The 21,625-nt window shown below is 41.3% G+C and overlaps 1 protein-coding gene across 3 annotated transcripts in view; it reads left to right on the forward strand.

Annotated features, from left to right (window-relative positions):
- TXNDC11 (thioredoxin domain containing 11) overlaps positions 1-21,625 on the forward strand; it is a 105,642-nt gene that overhangs the window by 30,222 nt on the left and 53,795 nt on the right. The window contains exon 1 of one of the 3 annotated variants that reach the window (XM_050966422.1): positions 13,223-13,407. The exons of the other annotated variants lie outside the window; for them this stretch is intronic. Coding sequence (XP_050822379.1) covers positions 13,338-13,407 — 70 coding nt within the window. The 5' untranslated portion in view covers positions 13,223-13,337. Of the gene's footprint in view, positions 1-13,222; positions 13,408-21,625 lie in introns of those variants that run through there. 3 annotated transcript variants of the gene reach the window in all.

Here is a 21,625-nt window from a genome sequence, read left to right on the forward strand (position 1 = left end):
CCTACTCAAGGAGCTGATTCTAGAAAGTACAGAGCATTGATGTCAGTGGATGCAGGTACTTAGCACCTTGTAGGGTCAGATCATTAGTGAGGTAAATTATGAACAATTGCTTTGTTGTGACATCACATTTTTGTTCAACTGAAAAATGAACTTTGTGAATATTTTTCATTCTCTGAATGTGTAATTGTAGCGTTCTTAATTTTTAGTTCCTCTTCATGTAATTGTCCACATGGATTCAACTCTTTGTTATTGCGTGTCATGCATCCTGATTCTTTTGGCCAGTAGTGTCTGTTCAGGCTGTGCCTGTACCGTAGCTGTCCTTGCACATCGCCACCCAAGGGCAATAAGGATGGAATGGGCCATACTGACCCTCAGTTTCTTCTTATTGATCATGCCAGTGAGACTGAACTCCTGAAGTGTTCCCCTTTTTCTGTATGCACTGTGCTACTGACGTTAGTTAATAATCTTACTATTTAGGTGATTGTTAGTTAATTTATTGTTATAGTTAGATGTTGCCCATTGGGAGGAAACAAAAATCTAATCTTTTCTTCAGTAGGTTTCAGCTTTGGTACAAAGTGCTTTGGTGCATGGAGCCTTGGTACCTACCACCTCTGTACCCCTAGTGGACAGTCATCAGTCTGTTGTAATTGGATCCGACCTTTGGACCACATGCCTCCAAGCCAGTTGGATCTGTGCAGTATCCAGTCACTGTTCCTAATTCTGAGCCTCTAAGGCACACTTCAGGGTGCAGACCTCCTGTATGGCCCCTTGGGATGTAGGGCTCTGCAATCCAGCTGCCCTAGACCCTTAAACCAGTATTGTGACCCCCTGCCAAGCTTCCCCATTTGCTTATGCATGCTTTCCTCAGAGTCCATCTCAGTGGGCATTCCAGTTTATAGTTTAGCTCTTTTTGGGGACCACATGGCAGGTAAAGCAAGGAACACAGGCTTCGCACATGGGTTTCTAAAACCACAGTAACAAAGCATACGAGAGTTACGGGTCTTTAGACAGAACAACAAAAGCCTGTAGGCTTTTCCCTTGAGTCTGTGTTCACCCCTTCTGATGAGTACTTAAGTCCAGTCTGTATGTCAGGCAGGTTGGCCCTTTCAGCCCTCTGAACCATGTATTCCTTCTGTTGTTTGGCTGCTGAGAAAGTGAGGAACTGAGCAAACCGTGCTCTTAAAATTTCTGTCCCCTCTCTCATGTGACTCCCTGACCAACTTCAAAACCCCAGTTAGGTATTTAAAGTCCTAGTTTCCCCTGCAGACAAACCGGAAGAACCAGTTTCCTTTAATCTGGCCACTCTTTAGCAAACTCAATTGTTCTGACAGTCACCATGGCAACTCTTGTGTTAGTCAGTTCATGGGGGTGACTGGCATTAAAATAAGTTGCCTTGGTCTATCCTTGCAATCTCTAGGCAATCACAGCTACACACTCAAAATGCAAGTCATGTTCTTCAAAATGGTGGTGTCAAGGAAAGGTCACAATTTGATACAGACATGTACAAATATATATCAGTCCATCACACCAACCTTTTCCCCCCAGAGACAAGACAAGACCCAGATAGAATGGCCCATCCCTTAGATGACATTTACTGCTCCTCATCCCCATCTAGAAACATCAGGGAGTCCTCTTCCATTCATCTCCCCTCGGGTGTGGCACAACGGAATCAGGAGGAGACTGAAGGGGCAATTCCATAAGAGGTAGCAGGAAAAGATTTATTACTCATAGGGAACATCCCTCCTGATACCCCCCCTCGGTACTCATATTCCTGCCAACTACAGGCTGTCCATTATATGTGATGATGACATTACAACATCACATGTGTTCTTGTGGCTGTATAGTCCAGCCTGTGGGTAGCAAAGAGACCAGATATGTGAAGCTCAGTCCACACCTTTACAAGACACTATTCTTTGGTAGAATCTTCCAGTTCAGATCCCTGTTTTGGTAGGGCTGTCTTGCTCTCATTGTTCGAGGAGGACTCCTACAACCCACCTTCAAGCAAACTGACAACTGCTTGTTAGTCACCAGCAGTGCTAGACACTCACTTGAAGAAGAAAGAACAGTTGCATACCCGGCAGTAATTGTGATTCTTTGAGATGTGTTGCCCACATGCAGGGCTGGTGCAAGGATATTTTGCGCCCTAGGCAAAACTTCCATCTTGCGCCCCTCCCCCCCCAAATCACATACATTATACACAATACACGGTCACAGAGTAACATGTTATAATTTAGAATTTATGTTTCCGCGCTTTAAGTTTAGCAAATTTAGAAACAAGTTCCTCCAAGTCAATGCTGTGAGCAATGTCATGTTCTATTGACAAGGTAGATAGCCCAACAAGTCTTTGTTGCAACATTGATGTTCGCATATATGTTTTCATCAACTTGAGCTTCGAGAAGCTTCGCTCACCACTAGCCACAGAAACTGGGAGAGTCGAGGATGCGAAGAGCAATAACTGTGTTAGGGACACTATCTGTCAGCTTATTTTCCCATATGAAGTTCAATACATCTTGCAGTGATGAACTCCTTTGGACTCGTCTTGCAATAGCTTGCAATTCACTGCACAAGTCAAAGGCGTCAATATCTTTGGATTCACCATGTTGCAAAGCTTTCTCCAGATTCAAGCAATGTTCCATAATTTGCTTTGGTGTTTTATTTTGCAAACTGTAAACATCATATATGAAGCCAAATACTGAACTAATTTGCTGCATCAATGTGAATCTTTCTTCAACCGAATGTATTGCTGTGTCAATGACTGCAAAGTAAAAGTTCACTTTGAATTTTTCTTTCGGATCATAAATAGGTTCGTCATCTGCTTCCTATGTGAACTGCTTCCTCTTCTTTCTAATACGGATTGGATCTGGTTCAAAAAGTGCCGGTACATCCAACTCCTCCGCAAGTTCACCTGCATCTACCAATGTTTTCTCAAAGGCTGCATCACTTCTGCGGCCCACAAGAAACTTCTTAGTTTCTCCAAGTTGATTAACGGCATCACATATATCAAATTCTTTTGCCTGAAGTTGTTTGCTAGTTATGTTGATCTCAAACAATATGTCATACCACAAAACAAGAGAAACAAGAAACTTGAAACTAGAAATGGCTTTTGTAAGAGCCTTTGCATCAACTCGTGATGTATTGCCAGATGATCCTGTCAGAGTATTGTCTTCATAGATGTCTACCAGAGCATCACAGATGTCACCAATGAAAGCAGGATGGAAAAGCTCCCCCCCAAGAAGACCTAAGACATGATGGCTGGATACATAAACAGACGCCTGTCCCTCACAGGCACTACCTCATAACATGCCAATTTTGCTCAGGACAGAACATCATAGAGGAATACTATGCATTCAGTGGTCTCTACACTGGCCAAGCAACAGCATGACAACTAACCTAACCAGACCATCCAACTTTTTTGACTGTTTCTTGGGCACTGGTGAGGGGTAGCGGTGCCAGACTGAGCCCGGTGATGGGTGCAGTACAAATCTACAAACTGAGGCAAGGTGCTGGGCCTAGAGTCCTGTTGAGACTGCTGTCCTGCACCAAGTAGAGCACAGCCTCCATGAGGAGAGAACTCAAACAAATATCACGCTCCTTCTGCATGATTCCCCCAAGCACTTCTTCAGGCAACTGCTATGGGGGTCGCTCACAGGCTTAGGCCTACCTGTTGCAGGCAAAACACAGCAGCAGGGCTTAAAACTCAGACAGGGCTGCCCAGAGGACTCAGGGGGCCTTGGGCAAAGCAAAATCGAGGGCCCCTTCCATAAAACATTTGCAATACTATAGTAACATGTATTAGGAAATGTAAAAAATAACTAGTGAAATACATTCAAAAATTAATTTGTAATAATTTGAAAATAAACTAAATACATTATTTAAAAACATTAAAAGCTGTAATGGTATGTATACATTTGCAATTACATAATGGGCAGTTGCTGGGTGATTGTGATAGTTGGTACCAATGGGCTGTCGTTGCCTGGGGGTGGTGCTGTTGTTGCCCACAGCTGGGTGGGGAGCTGGGCTCTGCGTTCAGGGGTGCCCAGCTCACAGGGGCTGGGCTCAGGGATGTGGGGAGATAGGGTCAGGGGGGTTTCCAGCTCAGAGTGGCTGGGCTCACAGCTGGGGGTCAGGGCTGTTGGGGGGATGGGGTCAGGGGGTTTCCAGCTCAGAAGGACTGGACTCGGAGCTGGGGGTCAGGGCTGTGGGGGGGATGGGGTCGAGGGGGTTTCCAGTTCAGAGGGACTGGGCTCGGAGCTGGGGGTAAGGGCTGTGGGGGGATGAGGTCGAGAGGGTTTCCAGCTCAGAAGGACTAGGCTCGGAGCTGGGGGTCAGGGCTGTGGGGGGGATGGCGTCAGGGGGATGCCTGGGGGCACTGGGGCAGCTCAGCTCTGCAGGCTGCTGTTCTCTCCAGCCATCCAGGCACAAGGGGAGCAGGAGCAGGGACCAACCAAGGACCAAGGAGGCAGGAGCACAGGCACCTGCGGCCGACCTGTGGGGAGGCACTTGCTTACCTTGCCCAATGCATGAGCGTTGGGGTCCTCTTTCTTCCTCTGCTCCACCAGACCACTGCTGAGGCTCTTTTCTTCTCCGTGCCCCTCGCTGGGGCTGACGTGGAGGCTGAGCCAGGGGGCAGCCGCAGCTTTCCTCCAGAAGCGAAGCTCTGGTGTTGCGCCGCTGTCGCAGGGCCCCTGCCACGTGCCCTAAGCAGAGCTGCGCAGCTCTGCCCAGCCGTCGGCACCCCCGCCGGCAACGAGAAAAATTGCAGAAGCTGGAGCCCCTGCCCTGGGAGAGAGAGGAATTCTGAGCCTCTGCCTGCAGCTCAGGGATTCCCCTGGGTCAGCGCAGCCGCCGTCAGCCCGAACCTCTGGGCTGCCGCGGCGGCGTGCTGACCCCGGGGGTGCCCTGGGCTGCCGGGCTGCCGCAGCAGCTCCCTGACCCCGGGGGTGCCCTGGGCTGCCTGGCTGCCGTGCCGGCGCCCTGACCCTGGGGGCGCCCTGGGCTGCCGCAGCGGCTCCTTGACCCGGGGGGCACTGTGGGCTGCCAGGCTGCTGCAGCAGCTGCCTGATCCTGGGGGCGCCCCAGGCTGCTGGGCTGCCGTGGCGGCGGCACGCTTATCCCGGGGGCGCCCTGGGCTGCCGGGCTGCCGCAGCGGCTCCCTGACCTGGGGGGCGCCCTGGGCTGCCGGGCTGCCGCGCTGACCTCGGGGGAGCCATGGGCTGCTGGGCTGCCTCGCTGGTGCCCTGACCCCGGGGGCACCCCGGGCTGCCGGGCTGCCGCAGTGGCGGCATGCTGACTCCGGGGGCGCCCTGGGCTGTCGGGCTGCCGCAGCGGCTCCCTGACCCGGGGGGCGTCCTGGACTGCTGGGCTGCCGCAGTGGCTCCATGACCCCGGGGGCGCCCCGGGCTGTCGGGCTGCCGCAGCAGCTCCCTGACCCCGGGGGCGCGCTGACCCCGGGGGCGCCCCGGGCTGCTGGGCTGCCGCGCCGGTGCGCTGACCCCAGGGGTGCCCCGGGCTGCCGGCGGCAGGCAGCTCAGACTACCTCTCCAGCAGCAGTGGCTGCACCATTTAAAAAAATTCTTGGGGGCCCCGCTTTTTGGCGCCCTCAAATCTTGGCGCCCTAGGCAACCGCCTAGTTCGCCTAAATGGTTGCACCGGCCCTGCCCACATGGATTGCACAACTTGCCCTCCTTCCTTGCTCCTTTGGCGTTCTCCTCCTCCAGGATTCTTTGTTGGTGAAGGAACTGAGGGATGATTGGATTCACTCCACCCTTTATGCTTTCAGGTAGTGGGTGGGTGAGGACAAGAGGTCAGACTTGATGATCTGGTGGTTGCTTCTGGCCTTAAACTCTGTGATGCCTAAGATGCAGGCATGGGCCCAACAGATTTTGCTGGCCAAAAGAATCTGATCTCATACCCATGGGGCACATATGCACCAAGAGTGGAATTGTGTGGACAACACATCTTGAGGAACAAAAGTTACTGTAAGCTAAGTAACTATTCTACTTGTTTATTAAACAAAAAGCCAGGTATGCTGTAAAAAGGATAACTGGTGTGTGTGTGTATATATATATGTATATATATGTGTATATATATGTGTATATATATATATATATGTATATATATATGTATATATATATATGTATATATATATAGCCTTCTCAGGCTGTCAGCTTCAAAAGAAGCATTACTCTGCACCATAAAACATTTTACCCATATTGTCCACTGCTGATTGAAACTATCTACTATCATGAATTCCTACTCTATTCTGTATTATATAGTATTTCACGGTGTGAGATTACTCTGTGACTCTACATGTTAGCACTAGGTGTCCTGTGACTATCAGGAAAAAAGGCTCCAGTAATGGTGCACCCTGGCAGGCAGAGTTGTTCACCTATTTCATAAATATTTTTTGTTAATTAATTTTGTTAAACATATCTTTAGTAAAGAACAGTATATTTGCCAAAAATGACAAGTATTAATTTTTAAAAAGTTGTTACAAGTTATGCTGATGGATAGATGAGTGCTTGAGAAACCTTGCCAGTGAGTGTTTGCAAAACATTTAAAATGGTTAAGAATTTTGAATTGTTACTTTTTGTCATGTGATATTATGACAATGAACAGAAACCAGAGATGTCAGAGGCAGCTGTATTTGCAGAGAAATACTCCATCAGAAGCTTACATATGGATGAAAAGTTACATTTCATGTAATTTAAGCAGTGCAAATACTGGCCAACTTGCAGAAGGTTCTTACTTGCTCATCCAGTCAGCCATAGTGAGTGGAGTAGGGAATTCTTGTTGGAGAACTTGTGTATTGAAATTAATCTCCCTTTTTAGTTAGAAAATATTTTGGCATTTGTGCCACAGGAAAAGAATTATCTTTGTACAAAAGTTTTAGGATGGCTATTTTTTTTGAACTTGTTCTGAATTTCTTAGATTTTTCAGTAGATTTTTATTATTTCCATTTTTTAAAAAAGTGTTGTTCTGTCTGCCTCTATTTGACTAGTGCTGTGACATTGGCTGGCTTTGTCAACAGCTCTGTGGGTATCTGTTGGTATTTTTGTTATCTTCATGGTTCAATTCCTGAGTGACAGTGAATTCCACTGTATCCTTCTGCAATCTATTGTTTCTAGCAACTGCTGTGCCAAGGTGCAGTTGCTACGTTCTTGTGCTAGTACCTATTATTTTGATTTCAAGATCTGTCCATTTCTTAAACTTTTGTTCTCTATTTAGTTTGTGCCCTTCTTTTTTCTCTTCTATGCTGCATATGTGTATCTCATCTCTTTTTCTTCCCCACCCCGCTTTTCCCTTGTTCCTATTGTCCCTTCAGAAAGCAGTCAAGAGCAGTTGAAGATGAACAGTGATCTTGCAGCGTACTTGTAAACTGTGTGATATTCTTTTCTAAGAAGAAAAAGAGCAGAAAATGCAGAACGCCTGCCATCATGAGCTTATTTCTAAGCCTTGCTTATTTACTCCGGATCTGATAATTTACCCCTGTGTTTCTGTGGCTTCCCACTAGTATGCTGCTCTCATCGAAGGACTTTTTTCTTGTTGGAAATGTGCATTAGACCGCTCCTTGCAGGACTATGGTTAGTGCCAAACCAATACTTGTAGAGTACAAAATACCAACAACTAGGTCACTGACCTTGGGCATAGTATTTACAGGCCTCAGAAGGGTTAAATTAGTAATACTTGTGTTTTTACATCTTCCATGGAACACACTTTTAGAAGTTTAAAACCATTATTTATTCCCCTTTTTTTATTACTTATTATTTGTGTTGTTGTAGTGTGTAAAGGTTGGGGGCCCATTGTGCTAAGCACCGTTCAAGCACAATACAAAGAGTCCTTGCCTGAAGAATTTACAATTTAAAAGACAAGGCAGACAGATCTAGATTTATATCTAGATAGATATAGATATAAAATATAAGCAATAATATATTATTTACATTCTTATAATTAAATATTTACTTGTTTATCTCCCCAAAGACATGAGCATCCTTTCATCTTTGAAGTGTTCTGCTAAGCCCTCCAGTAGTTTCTAGTGCACTGGGATGTAGTTCTGTAGAAGGTACTCAAATTTGCATCTTTTTGATATGAATAGATTCAGGCTTCTTTAAAAAATGATGATGAAAGTGAGAGAGTCTGGGTGGCTTGTTGTTGAATAATAGCTGAACTGCTATATATGTTTCCTGTTATAAATAAATAAAGGCAGACATCTCTCTGTCTCCATGACAACAAAAGCAGCCACCTCACAGTACTGCTGAGAAAAGAGAGAGAATTCTGTAGAAACAGGTTATAAAACATACATGGTGATAATGTGCAGCTTTCTATATCTGTTTTTCTGTTGATATGGCATCTATTTAATAGTCTAGGTGCTATAAATCAGCAAATATAGAAATATAAGTGTATATATATGCATATATATGTTAATATAAAGGTTAGAGACTCTGTCAACTTGATTTTTTTTAAAATGACAAAAACATCATTTTCTGATAGAGCACCCTTTGAATAATACATCCTGATTTTTTTAATTCTTTAGTGTTTTTAATACATATTTTTCTTCTCTCCTGTGCATGCTTGACTATTTTCAATAAGGGAGAAACTGACTTATCAGGAGAAAGGATGATGCTAATTGTAAACAAAGTACTATCAGATGGATGGAGTAAACAAACTGGAAAAATAGAGAAATATTTTTTCCCCACTTCTGTTAGTTATCGTAATCTTACGTGTTACCTTTAGCTGTAGTATGCACAAAGTTTTCAGACAGAAATGTGATTTTTGAAGTTTTGTCCTTAAAAAAAACAAACAGAACTTGCTTTCATCTGCTCACTCAAAAGAAAACCCTCAGATAATGATATTAGGAACCGTAATTTAGGTTCCCTACCCTTCACCCATCAATCCAACATTTAGGATGATAATATAGACTCTTGATTCAGCAAGACATTTAAAGACATGCTTAATTTGAACTTTAACCATTCATTTCAACACCTCTAGTCAAATGCTCTGCGCTGTTAGCAACACTGCTGGTCCCATTGGATAAAAGAGGAGGATTCTGCAGTTGGATTTGTGACCCAGGCAGGTAAAACCTTACTGCAGCAGAAACAGTTCAGTTAAACCAAAACTTGAGGTTGGTACGTACAGACGGAGCTCAAAACCGAAGATCTCAGTGAAAAATGAAAGGAAGCAGAGATCTCAAGACATCAAATGCTGACGAGGCATTTGTAACAAGAGTAGGCGCATGGAATGTATGAACTTTGTGTAGTATGGGAAAGCTGGCACAAGTTACAAAAATATGAAAAAAATTCCATCTGAACATACTTGGTGTCAGTGCAATGAGAAAGGCCGGGAGTGGCAAGATGTCTGGTGGTGCTACAATTTTATACTTAGGAGAAGAAATGCACAAAAGAAGTGTGGGAATTATACAGGATAACATTCCAGCAAAGACTCTGCTGTCTTGAGAACCAGTGAATGGCAGAATAACAGCCCGTCTGCAAACAAGACATGTCAAATATACAATAATCCAAGTGTATGCACCAACAAATTCAGCAGCCAACCCTGAAATGGATGTGTTCTTTGAGCAGGTACAGCAAATTTCGTATAATGTGCCTAAGCATGACATCATAGGCACAGCAGTGGAAGGCATCCATGCTGATAATAGCAAACAGCTTTTGATTCTCTGTGGCACAAACCCTGTAAAGATAGGAGACAGTCTCTTCGATCATAAAAGGATTCACAGGCTCACATGGAGATCACCAAAGAATGCAACTGTCAGCCAGATAGACCATGTGTGTATCTCAAGGATGAGCATCATCTTTGAGGAATGTCCCTACCCAGATGTTGGCTTGGATCATGATCTTTTAGTGGCCACGTTACAGTGTAAACTTAAAAAGATCATAAAGGCAGACACAAAGAGTGTTACAGCAATACCAAACTTCAGTGTCAAAGAAATGCAGATCAGATTGCTTTTAGTAACAGTTACACTATTTTACAGGCTCAGGAAAGTCTGGAAGACAAATGGTCAAACTTGAAGACAGTAGTCGAGACAGCTGGGCCTCAAAAAGATGTAAAAGAAAGATGCATCGATTACATCTGGAATATGGGCAGCAATTAACAAGCAGAAAGATCTGAAGGCAAAAAAGAACAGAGCAAGACACAGGCAGAGCTTTTACAGGGAGATACAAGATGTAGAGAAAAAAACAAAAAGAGAAGCAGGCAAGATAGAAATGCCTGGGTTCAGGAGAAGTCTGTAGAGGTACAAGATGTACCACTGAGAGAGACTTCAAACAGCTCTACAGAATAGTGAAGGACCTCTCAGGAAGAACCAGACCATCACGGGTGCTGCCCATCATGGACTTTTATGGACAGATGTTGAAAACACGTGAAGAACAAGCCAGATGAAGGGGAAAAAAATGTCCATTCCATATTAAACTGTCTAGAGCCGCAGTCATGCACAGGTTGCAGAGGAATGCCTATGTTAAGTTAGAAATAGAAGAGGGACCAATAAATAACACCCAGTGAAATTAAAGCAGCCATCAAAGGCCTCACACAGGGGAAAACCTTTGAAGTTGACAGAATTCAAGCAGAGGTACAGTAACAAGAGGATATTGAATGCGCTGGTATTATCTGGAAAGGCATACCGCGACTAGCGCGCACACATAATCAATGCAGGAACTGGATTGGCCAATGTGCCAGCAGCACAGGAGGGTCTAAAGTTTAAGTCGCGTGCTTCCTGAATGGCACAATAATGCTAATATAAAGTAACTTGATAAACAATTTTTATTTCCTGGTTTTTTGCATTAAGAATCCAAAATGCAAAAGATTGTTCTGATGATTAAATATGCAATGCTTGTAAGGTTGATAAATTAAGATTTGTGTTGGATATTCTAGTTACATTCTGCCTACTGAGGTTTGCTCTATTGCCTTATTTTATTCCTTTTATATTTCACTTGTAATGAGCAAATACAGAATGTTGAACATTGGGGAAATAACCTCGTGTCTTCACTGCATTTACATTATAATGTAAAATGCTTCTTATAAACAGCATATGAGACTGTAAGAGAGATTTGTTTTCACAGTCTCAGTACACAGATAGCTTCTTATAAAAGGTGTATTTCCTTGAGGCAGTATTTTTGAGTATGTGCAAAAAAATCTTGAATTTGGCTGTGTTAGTTTTTGATGTATATAAGAGTTTTCATGGCTTGTTTCTTTGAATAGCTTTTATTTAGGAATGTAATGCGTGTATTAATAATTCTAATGCTTTGTACTTAAAACTTTATTTGAGGACTACAATAATGTTTGTAGAGTACTTTAAGTCCAACAATATTCCTGTGAGGAAGCAGATATCATTGTACTCATTTTACAGATTAATAAACTGAGGAACAGATTGATGGAGTGACTTAACAATAGGTTTTACTTGAAAGTCATTTATTTTGAGGCAGCTTTCCATTGCAGTAGTAGTTTTAAAATCCTTGTGTACATGTGGGCAGGCAAGTAAGCATTCTGGAAATAAATGATCTGACATCCACTTTTCCCCAAAAGGCAGGCTGGAGAGATTAACAAATACAGTTGTTTGTCTGATTAACTTTAGACTTCACTGATGTATTAAGGCTGTGATTGGATTTTTTTTGAAAGATACAGAAATAATTGATGATAAGATAGCAGTATCTGTAATGGTGTTGTTTGTTTCCACCAAGACCTTGCTGTTCAGTATTACATTCCTGAAAGCATACCAATTCTGTTGTCTTTCTGCCACTTGAGTCTGGCTAGAATTTAGATGTTTTGCTGTTATTGTAAGTAGCTAACTGTGTGAAATTTGATCTTTGTCTATCTTGAAATGCCTATAATGTATTCCTGTTTTATTTGTTAGGAGAAGTTGACGTTGGGGAGTTGCTTGCAGTTCTTGACACTTTCTTTCTCTGTAAAGAATGCTTTTTAAATTCAGTTTGGTGAGAGTTTGTTCTTTTGGCTATTAGAGAAGGGATAAAAAAAATTCTGTATTTTTGAGAGATAGACTTTGAGTCTGCTGTACGTTGCTGCTTTGCTTGTTCCAAACATTGCATCAAAACATTAATAAAAAAACTAGAAATGTCATAGACATTACTTGTAAAATCTTATTTGTCAGACAGAATTGATTATATAAACTATTTAACATTCTCTTCTTTAATCTTTCACTGTAAATTTCTGTGATCTGTAATTTCAGTGTATATACCTATAGGTAGGGCTACGATTTTGTCACGAAAATCACAGAATCTGTGACTTCCAGAGACCTCCGTGACTTGAGCCCGCAGCGCCTGAGAGCTGCAGGGTTCCCCCATTGCCCGTGGTGGCTGGGAACTGTGGGACCCTGAGATCCTAGTCACTCTGGACAGGGGAGGGAGTGCCCCAGGAGCTTCCAGCTGCTTTGGGCGGTGAGGGTGCTCAGGGATGCCCCAGAACTCGGAGCTGCGGTGGATGGCCAGGGTGCCCTGAAGCTTGGAGCCACCACAGGTGGCTGGGATGCCCCACAGCTTCCGGGCTGCTGCGGGTGGCAGGGGTGCCCCACAGCTCCCAGCTGGGACCCCAGGGGTGGTGTGGGGACCTCGCAGCTTCCCATTTTGTCATGGATATTTTTAGTAAAAGTCATGGATAGGTCACGAGCTTCCATGAATTTTTCTTTATTGTTCAAGACCTGTCTGTGATTTTTACTAACAATATGCATGACAGAATCTTAGCCTTACTCATAGGCCCTAATACTGCTTGCGTTAAAGTCAAGTTCTTAATCTGGTTGTATTTGTATCCAAATTAAAAGTCTGCTCCACTACCTGTTTGTTTTTTTATCATGAGATATGTGTACAATCCAGTGGGTGAGTAGTTTCCTTGATTCACCCTTACAGAATTTCCACTACATTGATGGGAACGAAGCATTGAAGGGGAAGTATATGGCACAATGAATTGTTATATATGTACTCCACTACCTCAGTATAACGCCACCCTATATAACACAAATTTGGATATAAATTTGTGGTAAAGCAGTGTTCCGGGGGGGACGGGTCTGCGCACTCCGGTGGATCAAAGCAAGTTCAATATAACACAGTTTCACTTACAACGCAATAAGTTTTGTTTGGCTCCCAGGAACAGCATTCTGTTGAGGTAGAGGTGTATTTTATTTGTCCATTTTATCACAAAGAATGAGTATCAGACAAGAGCTGTAAACCTTCCTTCTGGCAGAGTCCACATGCAGCTAGAACTCTCATAAAAGAAGGTGCTGCTACTGGCAAGGAGAGACCTGATTCACTACCTCGCCTTTGTTGCTTCCACTAGCGGAACTTCATCCTGACCAAAAGTAAAGCTGTGCTCCCAAAGCCATGCTTCATAGTGTGAATTCCCTGGGAAAACAGAAGGGTCTGTCTGGTACAGGGAAGTGCATTTTGCAAGGTAACTCTAGCTCTATGGCTGTTGATTTGAGTTAGAGTAGCTAAGCTAATAGCTGAATTTCAGCTTTTTCCTACAGTGTTTAATAAGTGTCTCACTAAGGTGAATAATGTAATGTTAAATCAGTGCTCCAAACCTCTGAGTAAAAAGACACATGATTAAATCATTTGTACTAGCAATATTTGTAATCTCATAGATCGACACAGCTTATTTTGCTTCATATAAATTGTAGTGTGAATGTTAATGTTATTGCAAAACAGACTGTTACATGCTTTCAACTGTGTACAGTACTTGTTTGGTATGGTCCAGGTTTTGACTGATTTGTCTGTTGTAAAATGTGCAGTTTAAAAGGTTGACTTGGTAATTAGCTCACTTAGGTATCAAGTAATTATATTACAGTCTTAAAATCATGCTCTTGCATTGTCTGTGAATTGAGACTGTTTAATCTGCTGAAACTGGCACACATTAGTGCAAAAAATTAGTAATATTTTACCATAGCACAGATCAAATTATTTCTTTCTCATTGCTTTTACTCTTTAAATTTACGCCAAATTCTGCTGAGATAGTAATTTGAAATATTCTTGCTCCAAATCTTGGATCATAGAATACAGATGTCATACGAGATGTAATATGCTCAACTGGACTAAATTTTTACTAAACCATTTTCTGCTACTTTTTAAAAAATAATCAACATTTGTTTTTATCAGATTACAGTCTGAAGTTTTTATACGTCAAATTAAGACATCTGTCTCTGTTAGAGTTGTGTGAATATTGCAAACAGCAGATTCACTTTAACAGAATTCAAAATCCTTTTTATTTTCTTTAAGATGTTAATTATTCTCCATGAGTAATTTGCCCATTCCAAGTCTCTGTAAAATGTTCCTTGAGTGTGAGATATTTGGGCAGATTCACTACACTTATGAGTGGGCAAACACCGCTGTGGAATTGTACCCACTTATAACAGTAGTAAATATGTGTTTATAAAACTGCTTTTAATGTCAGACTTCTTCAAATGCCATTCATACTCCACCTTTATTACACACTGTGCTAGAAATACACAATTTTTTTGAGTCCACAGTAAGCTAATGTAAACAAGTGGCTCTCAGACTTTATTGGTTAACATACCTGCTTTCTTAAAAAAATTGTGAACTGGAAGGATGGAAAGTCAAGCTCATGTACCACAATTAGGGAACCCCTGATCTACACTGTAATCGTGTACTTTCCTAAAGGTTGAAATTGCTATCTATGTAGCAGAATGGAATTGTATCATGAGAATCTATAAGGTCACATTATTTATGTGGCTTTTAATTGAGATTTAATCAGGAAAATTTTTCCTGAAAAACTCAAGACTCACTTCTCCTTTTGGAGAGACCTCTTAGCTGAGTGGAATAATATGTATCCCTCTTACCAGAGAGTATGATCTTTGTCATTCCTAGGTTGATTTTATAATCTGAGGGAACTAAAAGGACCCTGGAGGTGTATTATGTTTGCTTGCTCTATTCCTGTGTTAGATGTGCTCTTGCAAATTTTCCTTCTTATAAATCTTTGCACATTTTTTTTCTCCAAATCATCCCATCACTGTTTGTCTTTCATGTACTGTACTGTTTTGTCCATTGCGTTAGTCTTTATACTTTGTCTGGTTTTGCCTTTCCATGATTTATTTGTTTGCTTTTTTTCCTTTTAGTTTCTTTATTATAGTCACCTGCATTGAATTTTCCATTGTTTTATTATATAAAATTGTGTAATTTAAATCCGATGACTCATGTTTTATTTTTTTTTATAATTCAGTCTAGCATAATATATTTGAAACTACAGTAGAATCTCAGAGTTACCAACACCAGAGTTACAAACCGACCAGTCAACCACACACCTCATTTGGAACCAGAAATACACAATCAGGCAGCAGCAGAAACCAAAAAAAAAAAAAAAAAAAAAAGCAAATACAGTACTGTGTTAAACATAAACTATTTAAAAAAAAAAGGGGGGAAAGCAGAATTTTTCTTCTGCATAGTAGTTTCAAAACTGTATTAAGTCAATGTTCAGTTGTAAACTTTTGAAAGAACAACATAATATTTTGTTCAGCATTATGAACATTTCAGAGTTACGAATAGCCACCTCTGGTGGTGTTCATAACTCTGAGATTCTACTATATTGAAAACTGAGTACAGTAAGAACTGTTTTAAGTGAATATGCAAGAGACAAGCCAAAACTGAACATGTAATAAAGGCCATCTTATTCAGTTTGCACACTATATGATTTTTTTTAAAAAATGAACTGTAATAAATGTCAGGGTGGGGTGAGAGAAAGGAAGCATGGATGCAGCTAAATCCACACTAAAGGCTGCCTCAAAAGCATAGCCCATATCTCCAGTCTCTGCTTTAAGCTTTATTGAGGTATGCTAATAAAATTTTGCATGATCTTTTAGTTAAATATCAGCACTACTCTCTCTCTCTCTCTCTGTCTGTATATATATTTTGCTGGTCACTTGAATTGCCACTAATGACTTGTTTTGTTGTTGTTAAACTAGAAAGAGTGTGAAAAGGAATGAAATAATATGATCAACCTGTTTGGGTTGGTTTATTGTTTTTTGTTTCTCAAAGACTGTTCAGGTGACCACAGAAGAACACGTGCATATGATAGATTTCTGGAATAACTGTCCAGATAACTACGATTACTGAAAACGTTTGTTTTTCATTCATTTATTCTTCAGACCTGTTTATCGTTACCTGCAGTACTTAAGTTTTGGATAAGTAAAATGGGTTTACTTCCTTTGACCCAGCTATGGCTGCATCTGAATTCTGTATCCTCTGACGTTGCACTACTAGGGTTGCCAGGTCTCCGGTTTTAGACCAGATCGCCCATTCAAAAAGAGACCCTGGTGTCAATAGCTTATGCAGGGTCACACCAACCAACATTTTCAAATTAATTTCAGGGAGTGTCCTACCCCACCAACACCCCCACTTCTAGCCTCACCTTATGCCCCACACCTGCCTCTGCCTCGTGCTGCCTGGAGTCTGGGCCACCATGTTGGCCCTGCAATTCAAATCTACCCCCACAACTTACAGTTGGTTACCAAAACCACACCTCCTTGCAGTACCGAAGCAGAGCAGAGGTCAAGTACATTACCCAGAAACTTGAGTGTCAGCCACACACGCACATTAGTCTCTCTCACTGACTCATAGAGAGAGGCTGATGCGTGTGATTCTGAATAATATAGATTTTATGCAGGAGATAACATTATTAAAATGGGAGTTGAGAGTTTTCTGTTTGAAATGGAAATCTCCTTGATGTAGCAGGAGACTTGGTCAGTCTGTGCAGGGCAGCAGCAAAATGTGAGATTGCTTTTACTTTTGAATAGTTTCTAAAAATGTTTCCTTTAAAACTTGAAACTTTGCTTATAAGTATTTCAGAAGGGGGACACTTGGTTAATATTTTTTATTTTAATAGAACAAGAAACTCTAAAATATAACAGATATGACATGGTAAATACAGTACAGTTATGATAATTGAAATAATTAGCATTAATATAAGTTAACATAATTGAGGGGAGTTCTCAGTATTGTGGAAACAGGACTAAGATTCACATAGAATCATAGAATATCAGGGTTCGAATGGGCCTCAGGAGGTCATCTAGTGCAACCCCCTGCTCAAAGCAGGACTAATCCCCAACTAAGTCATGGGTAAAGTAATAGATAACCGAAGCTTGGGCAATCAGATTAAAATGCATCAAGGTCAATTGTGACAGATATCGGAACCCCATGCAATAGTTTTCAGGACCATTGTATAAAATTTATGAATGGTTGATGTATGATTGTGTTCTGCTCCATGCAGGACGGTTACCACAGCTCCTCCAAGAGCTAACAACAGAGAGCAGTGATTTAACCCGAGCAGCTGAAAGTGTAAACAACTCCAGAGAGGTACCACCCTTGGAGGAATTTGCATATACTGAGTCAAACTGGGTTTTCAGAGACAAAGAGAAAAGCTGAGTGAGGAAATTAACATGATTTTTTTGTCCAAGTGGGGTGCCAGCCCTTCCTAAAGGGTTAGAAAGTTTGTGTGCCTGCCTGGCTCCTAATGTAGAAGATGGGTGATTACTGGTATAAATAGTGTGCGTTTATTGTTTTTATATGTTTTCTCTGTGGTGAGTTGTCCTTAAAATAAATGTACACTTCTGAGAAAGCTGTGTGGTAACTTGTAATTGCTGACATACAGTGGCCATAGCCTTTGGAGAGAGAGCACAGTGCAGGTGCAGGCCTTGAGGCAGACTGGCTTCTTGGGGATATCACAGTGTGTGGCAGGAGGCTGTGCAGCCTTAAAACTTGAGGTCAGAGGAAGTGCGATGTGACAGTCCCTGCCAACAAAGAGGTAATGGCTGAAGGCCTGAGACCTAACTGGACATTCCTGAAGTGGACCATGGAGTGTGAATACAGGTATATTTACCTTGATAACAGTGTGTGAATATTAGTTGTCAGGGTCTCAAGAATTTATTCGGTGAATGCTTATGCACTGCTTGCATGTAACAGGTTTTAATTATTTATAAATGTTAATTACCAAGTTCAGCCATGCAGCATGTTTTGCTTCAGCTGTGGTCACTGATTTAAGTATCAGTTTTGTATTGTTGCCACCAAAAGATCCATTAATTTCTTTCCATGAGTTATCCAAAATACTACTACTAAGTATAATTATTTGAAGTTAAAAAGTCACTTGTTGGGTTTCATAATGAAGATAAATATTAAATTTCAGATCGAAATGTTTTTCCATAATGCAGTGAAATACAGTGGGAAGTTCAGTTTATTGGGTCTTTTGTAGCTTCACAGAACTAGCATTAATCAAAATCTCTCTGACTGGCTTTGTGCTTCTTGGCCTGAATTCAAAGGGTTGTAAATGACATTAAAGTCTTCCAGGAGGAGGAAATGAAACCATTCTGTTTGGTGCTGATGATGTAACATATCCAAAACTCTGGTTGTGTTTGTTTCATTGTAGCAAAGTCAATTTTGTAGTGAAATTCAAGTTTTGTGCTCACCTGCCTCTTTTGCCTGCTATGGGTCTGATCCTGATTTTTCAGCAATGTATAGCCCTCTGGTAGCATAATTCAGATTTAATGTTTTTAGGTAGATATAGTTTAGTAAGAAGCTACAATTATAAACGGATTATTTTAGTGAATCGTATATATGGATAGTGGTTATCTATCCTTTAAATTGTGTGTGTGCAGTTTACCAAAGAAGGTATCCTAAATTAAATAACAATTTTACAGTAATTAGCAATTATTTATTATAAGTAACCCTTTCATATAATCTAATATTTTCTCAATGAAGAATGCTATATACCAGAGCTGTTCTTGAAGTTTTAAGAACACCTTGCACCTCTCAACATTCCATCAATTTTCAAGTATCCCCACAAACTTCATCAACATAACATTCTGAAGAGTGAAACAGGCAACTTAATGTGTTTGAAAATTATACTAAATAGTTCAATACATGGGATCCTAATTTACATAATTAGCAAAAATGACAAGGTCCCAATCGGTGTGTGAAGTCCAGATGCCTCAAGTGCCTCAGACTTAGTCACTTAAAAACAAAGCTTCTTTCATTAATTATAACCATAATAGTATGCTTTTCAGATATGTATAAGAATTTTAAATTAGCCCAAGAATCAACTCTGTGACATCTGAGTCTTGTCACCCAAACTCCACATGAATCCTACATACTATGAAACACTGAGTCTGTGCAATGGGATAGTACAGTTGTGGGATCCAATTAAGTCCTGGAAGCCATTTTGATGAAAGCATTTTTAGGAATATATGCACTTGTATGTAAGGGTATTTGGTGTGTTAAATTTTATGCATTTGTTTGTTTTTCAACATAAGCACCTTACAAGTAAATTTTTACTTGTAGATATTATGCAAACTAACTTTTAGATCATCCTCTTATAAGGTATTACCTTTCCATCATCACTCGAATGTGGCTTGGCAATCCTAAAGCCCTACTCAAATTTCAGATTCTAAAGTATGTAGGTTTTCAATTCTTTATCTAAATCCAGTGGATTGTTTGTGTGCCTGTGCAATTCTTTCTTGAGATGACCTTTTTAAGAATCTTTAACTCCAGTTTGTCAGCTGTTTCTATAAATTGCTTTTGGTGACTAACAACTGGTGACCCTCACAGTTCCAGATTTGGACTTATATAAGCTGCTTAGGGGGCAATTTTTCTCTCCCTTTTCCTTGCCCTCCACAAACAATTACATTTGACTAGTACAGATATCTTTAAATGCTCTTTTCCTGACTCCTTGCTTGGAAATGACATCTATCTCCGGTGCTGCTGATGATTGTCAGCAGTGACATTTTCCGTTTGGATTTTTTTTTCAACTATTCTAAAATCCTAGGTTATTTTATGATTCGTTGTGTAAATTACAGATGTCTTTTTCCTCCAAGAGGTTTCCTCCAAGAGACTGTTTAAAAACTGTAGCACCGATCCTGTGGATCCACGACGGTAATGAAATATGACAGTTATGGCAACTGCACTATTTCGATGGCCACTTTTTGTGACCAAGTGGCTGGAAAAGTACTGCCTTCTGGGAACCGGCTGCTGGAGTTTGGGTCATTTGATCCCCTTTTTGATTCAGCAGCATAACTAATAGTTGCTTGACTTCGAGCATGGGAGTGGCCCTGTTGACTTCAGTGGGACTGTTCACATAGTCATAATTATGCTGAATTAGGACTATGATCGTCAAGGGGAGGCTAGGAGAGACATAGTAAAAACTGGAATATGTTCTCTTCAGTTTAAACCAAAACATTATCTTTTGAAGTGATATTTGCTTTATGTTTTGGAAGGCTTCAGTGATATATTATTTTTAAAAAGCTGATAAAGCAATTGTCTTGGCAGAAGGGGACTAACTAGTGGATGGAGTCAGTTGAGACCATCAGAAATTCATGATAAAGGCAATGCTATGTGGTTTATCACTTGGTTTAACACAGAGATGTCACTTCTGTGTGTTCATAATGTACCTTGTATAATTCTGAGCTGTGATGTTGCAGCAGTGAGTCAAAAGGATCTCGTGGTGCCAGAACTGTGACTCTCACCATTCATAGTTTGTAACAACATTTTATGTGTTCAACATGGTAATAAGATGTTGCTGTATTGGAAAATGTGACTCTGAAATGATGCTGTAATACACATTATGGAGTTACATAGGCAGACTTATTTTGTTTGATAAGTCAGACTTCTTCACTGAGACAGATTAAAAGCAATACAAAGCCTTTTGGTTAATCCATAAATCTTTTGAAGGGTACTCCTGAAAGAATTCTGTGCCACTTTGCATGCGCATATGTAATGAGCCCCACAGATGTCTATTTTTTTGTCAGGCCAGGTCAGGAGACAGAGTCTGTGGGATGCTGGAGGATGAGCGGGGCCAGACGGGCTCAGAAGGGCTAGTGGGGGAGAAGAGACTGAGGTAGGGGCTGAATGGGAGTGGAGGCACAGGGCCATGGGAGGAGGGAGATACAGAGACACATGGGGTCACGGCGAGGGATGCAGAGCTACATAGGGACAGGGGAGTGGCTGGGTGAGGGCACATAGACACATGGGGCCAGGGCAGATGTATCTGACTGAATGAGAGAGGCTAGGGGTCAACCAGGGTCTGCATGGGGAAAGTTCCCTAACAATCCCTCCCATTCCCCCCCCCCAAAAGAAAAACCAAAAACCAAACTCCATGTTCCATACTTTTCCCACCCATACCCAACAGCCCGCTAAAGTTCAGGCTCCTTCCCAGCAATTTGCTTCCTTCCATTATCCCTGACTCCCCCAAGCCTTTGCAGTGCTTCTGAGGGGTGTAGGAAATATGGTTCTATATTGTAGTTTAAATGAATTATTAACTCAGAGTTCTGTATTAATATGCCTAGTTAGGAATCTATTTGTCAAAATATATTTCCTGAATCTTTTTTATTGTCTGTATTGGTAGACAGACTTGCTGAAAGGTATTTTGAAATAAATGACCAAAAATAATTGAAACTGGTGTAATTATATTGTGTTATTTTAACAAATGAAATATACAGAATTTTAAAATATTGTGCGCAGAATTTTTATTTTTTTGGCCACAGAATTCCACCAGGAGTAGAAGGTGAACAGTGGATGAGTTAGGTACAAATATATTTATTGACTAACTTATGTAGGTATTATTTAAAGCGGAATGGAAATGTTGGTGTGCTTGAGTTGGAGTTCTGAGAGTT

This window comes from Gopherus flavomarginatus, chromosome 9 (assembly GCF_025201925.1).
Source record: "Gopherus flavomarginatus isolate rGopFla2 chromosome 9, rGopFla2.mat.asm, whole genome shotgun sequence".
NCBI classification, from domain to species: domain Eukaryota; kingdom Metazoa; phylum Chordata; order Testudines; family Testudinidae; genus Gopherus; species Gopherus flavomarginatus.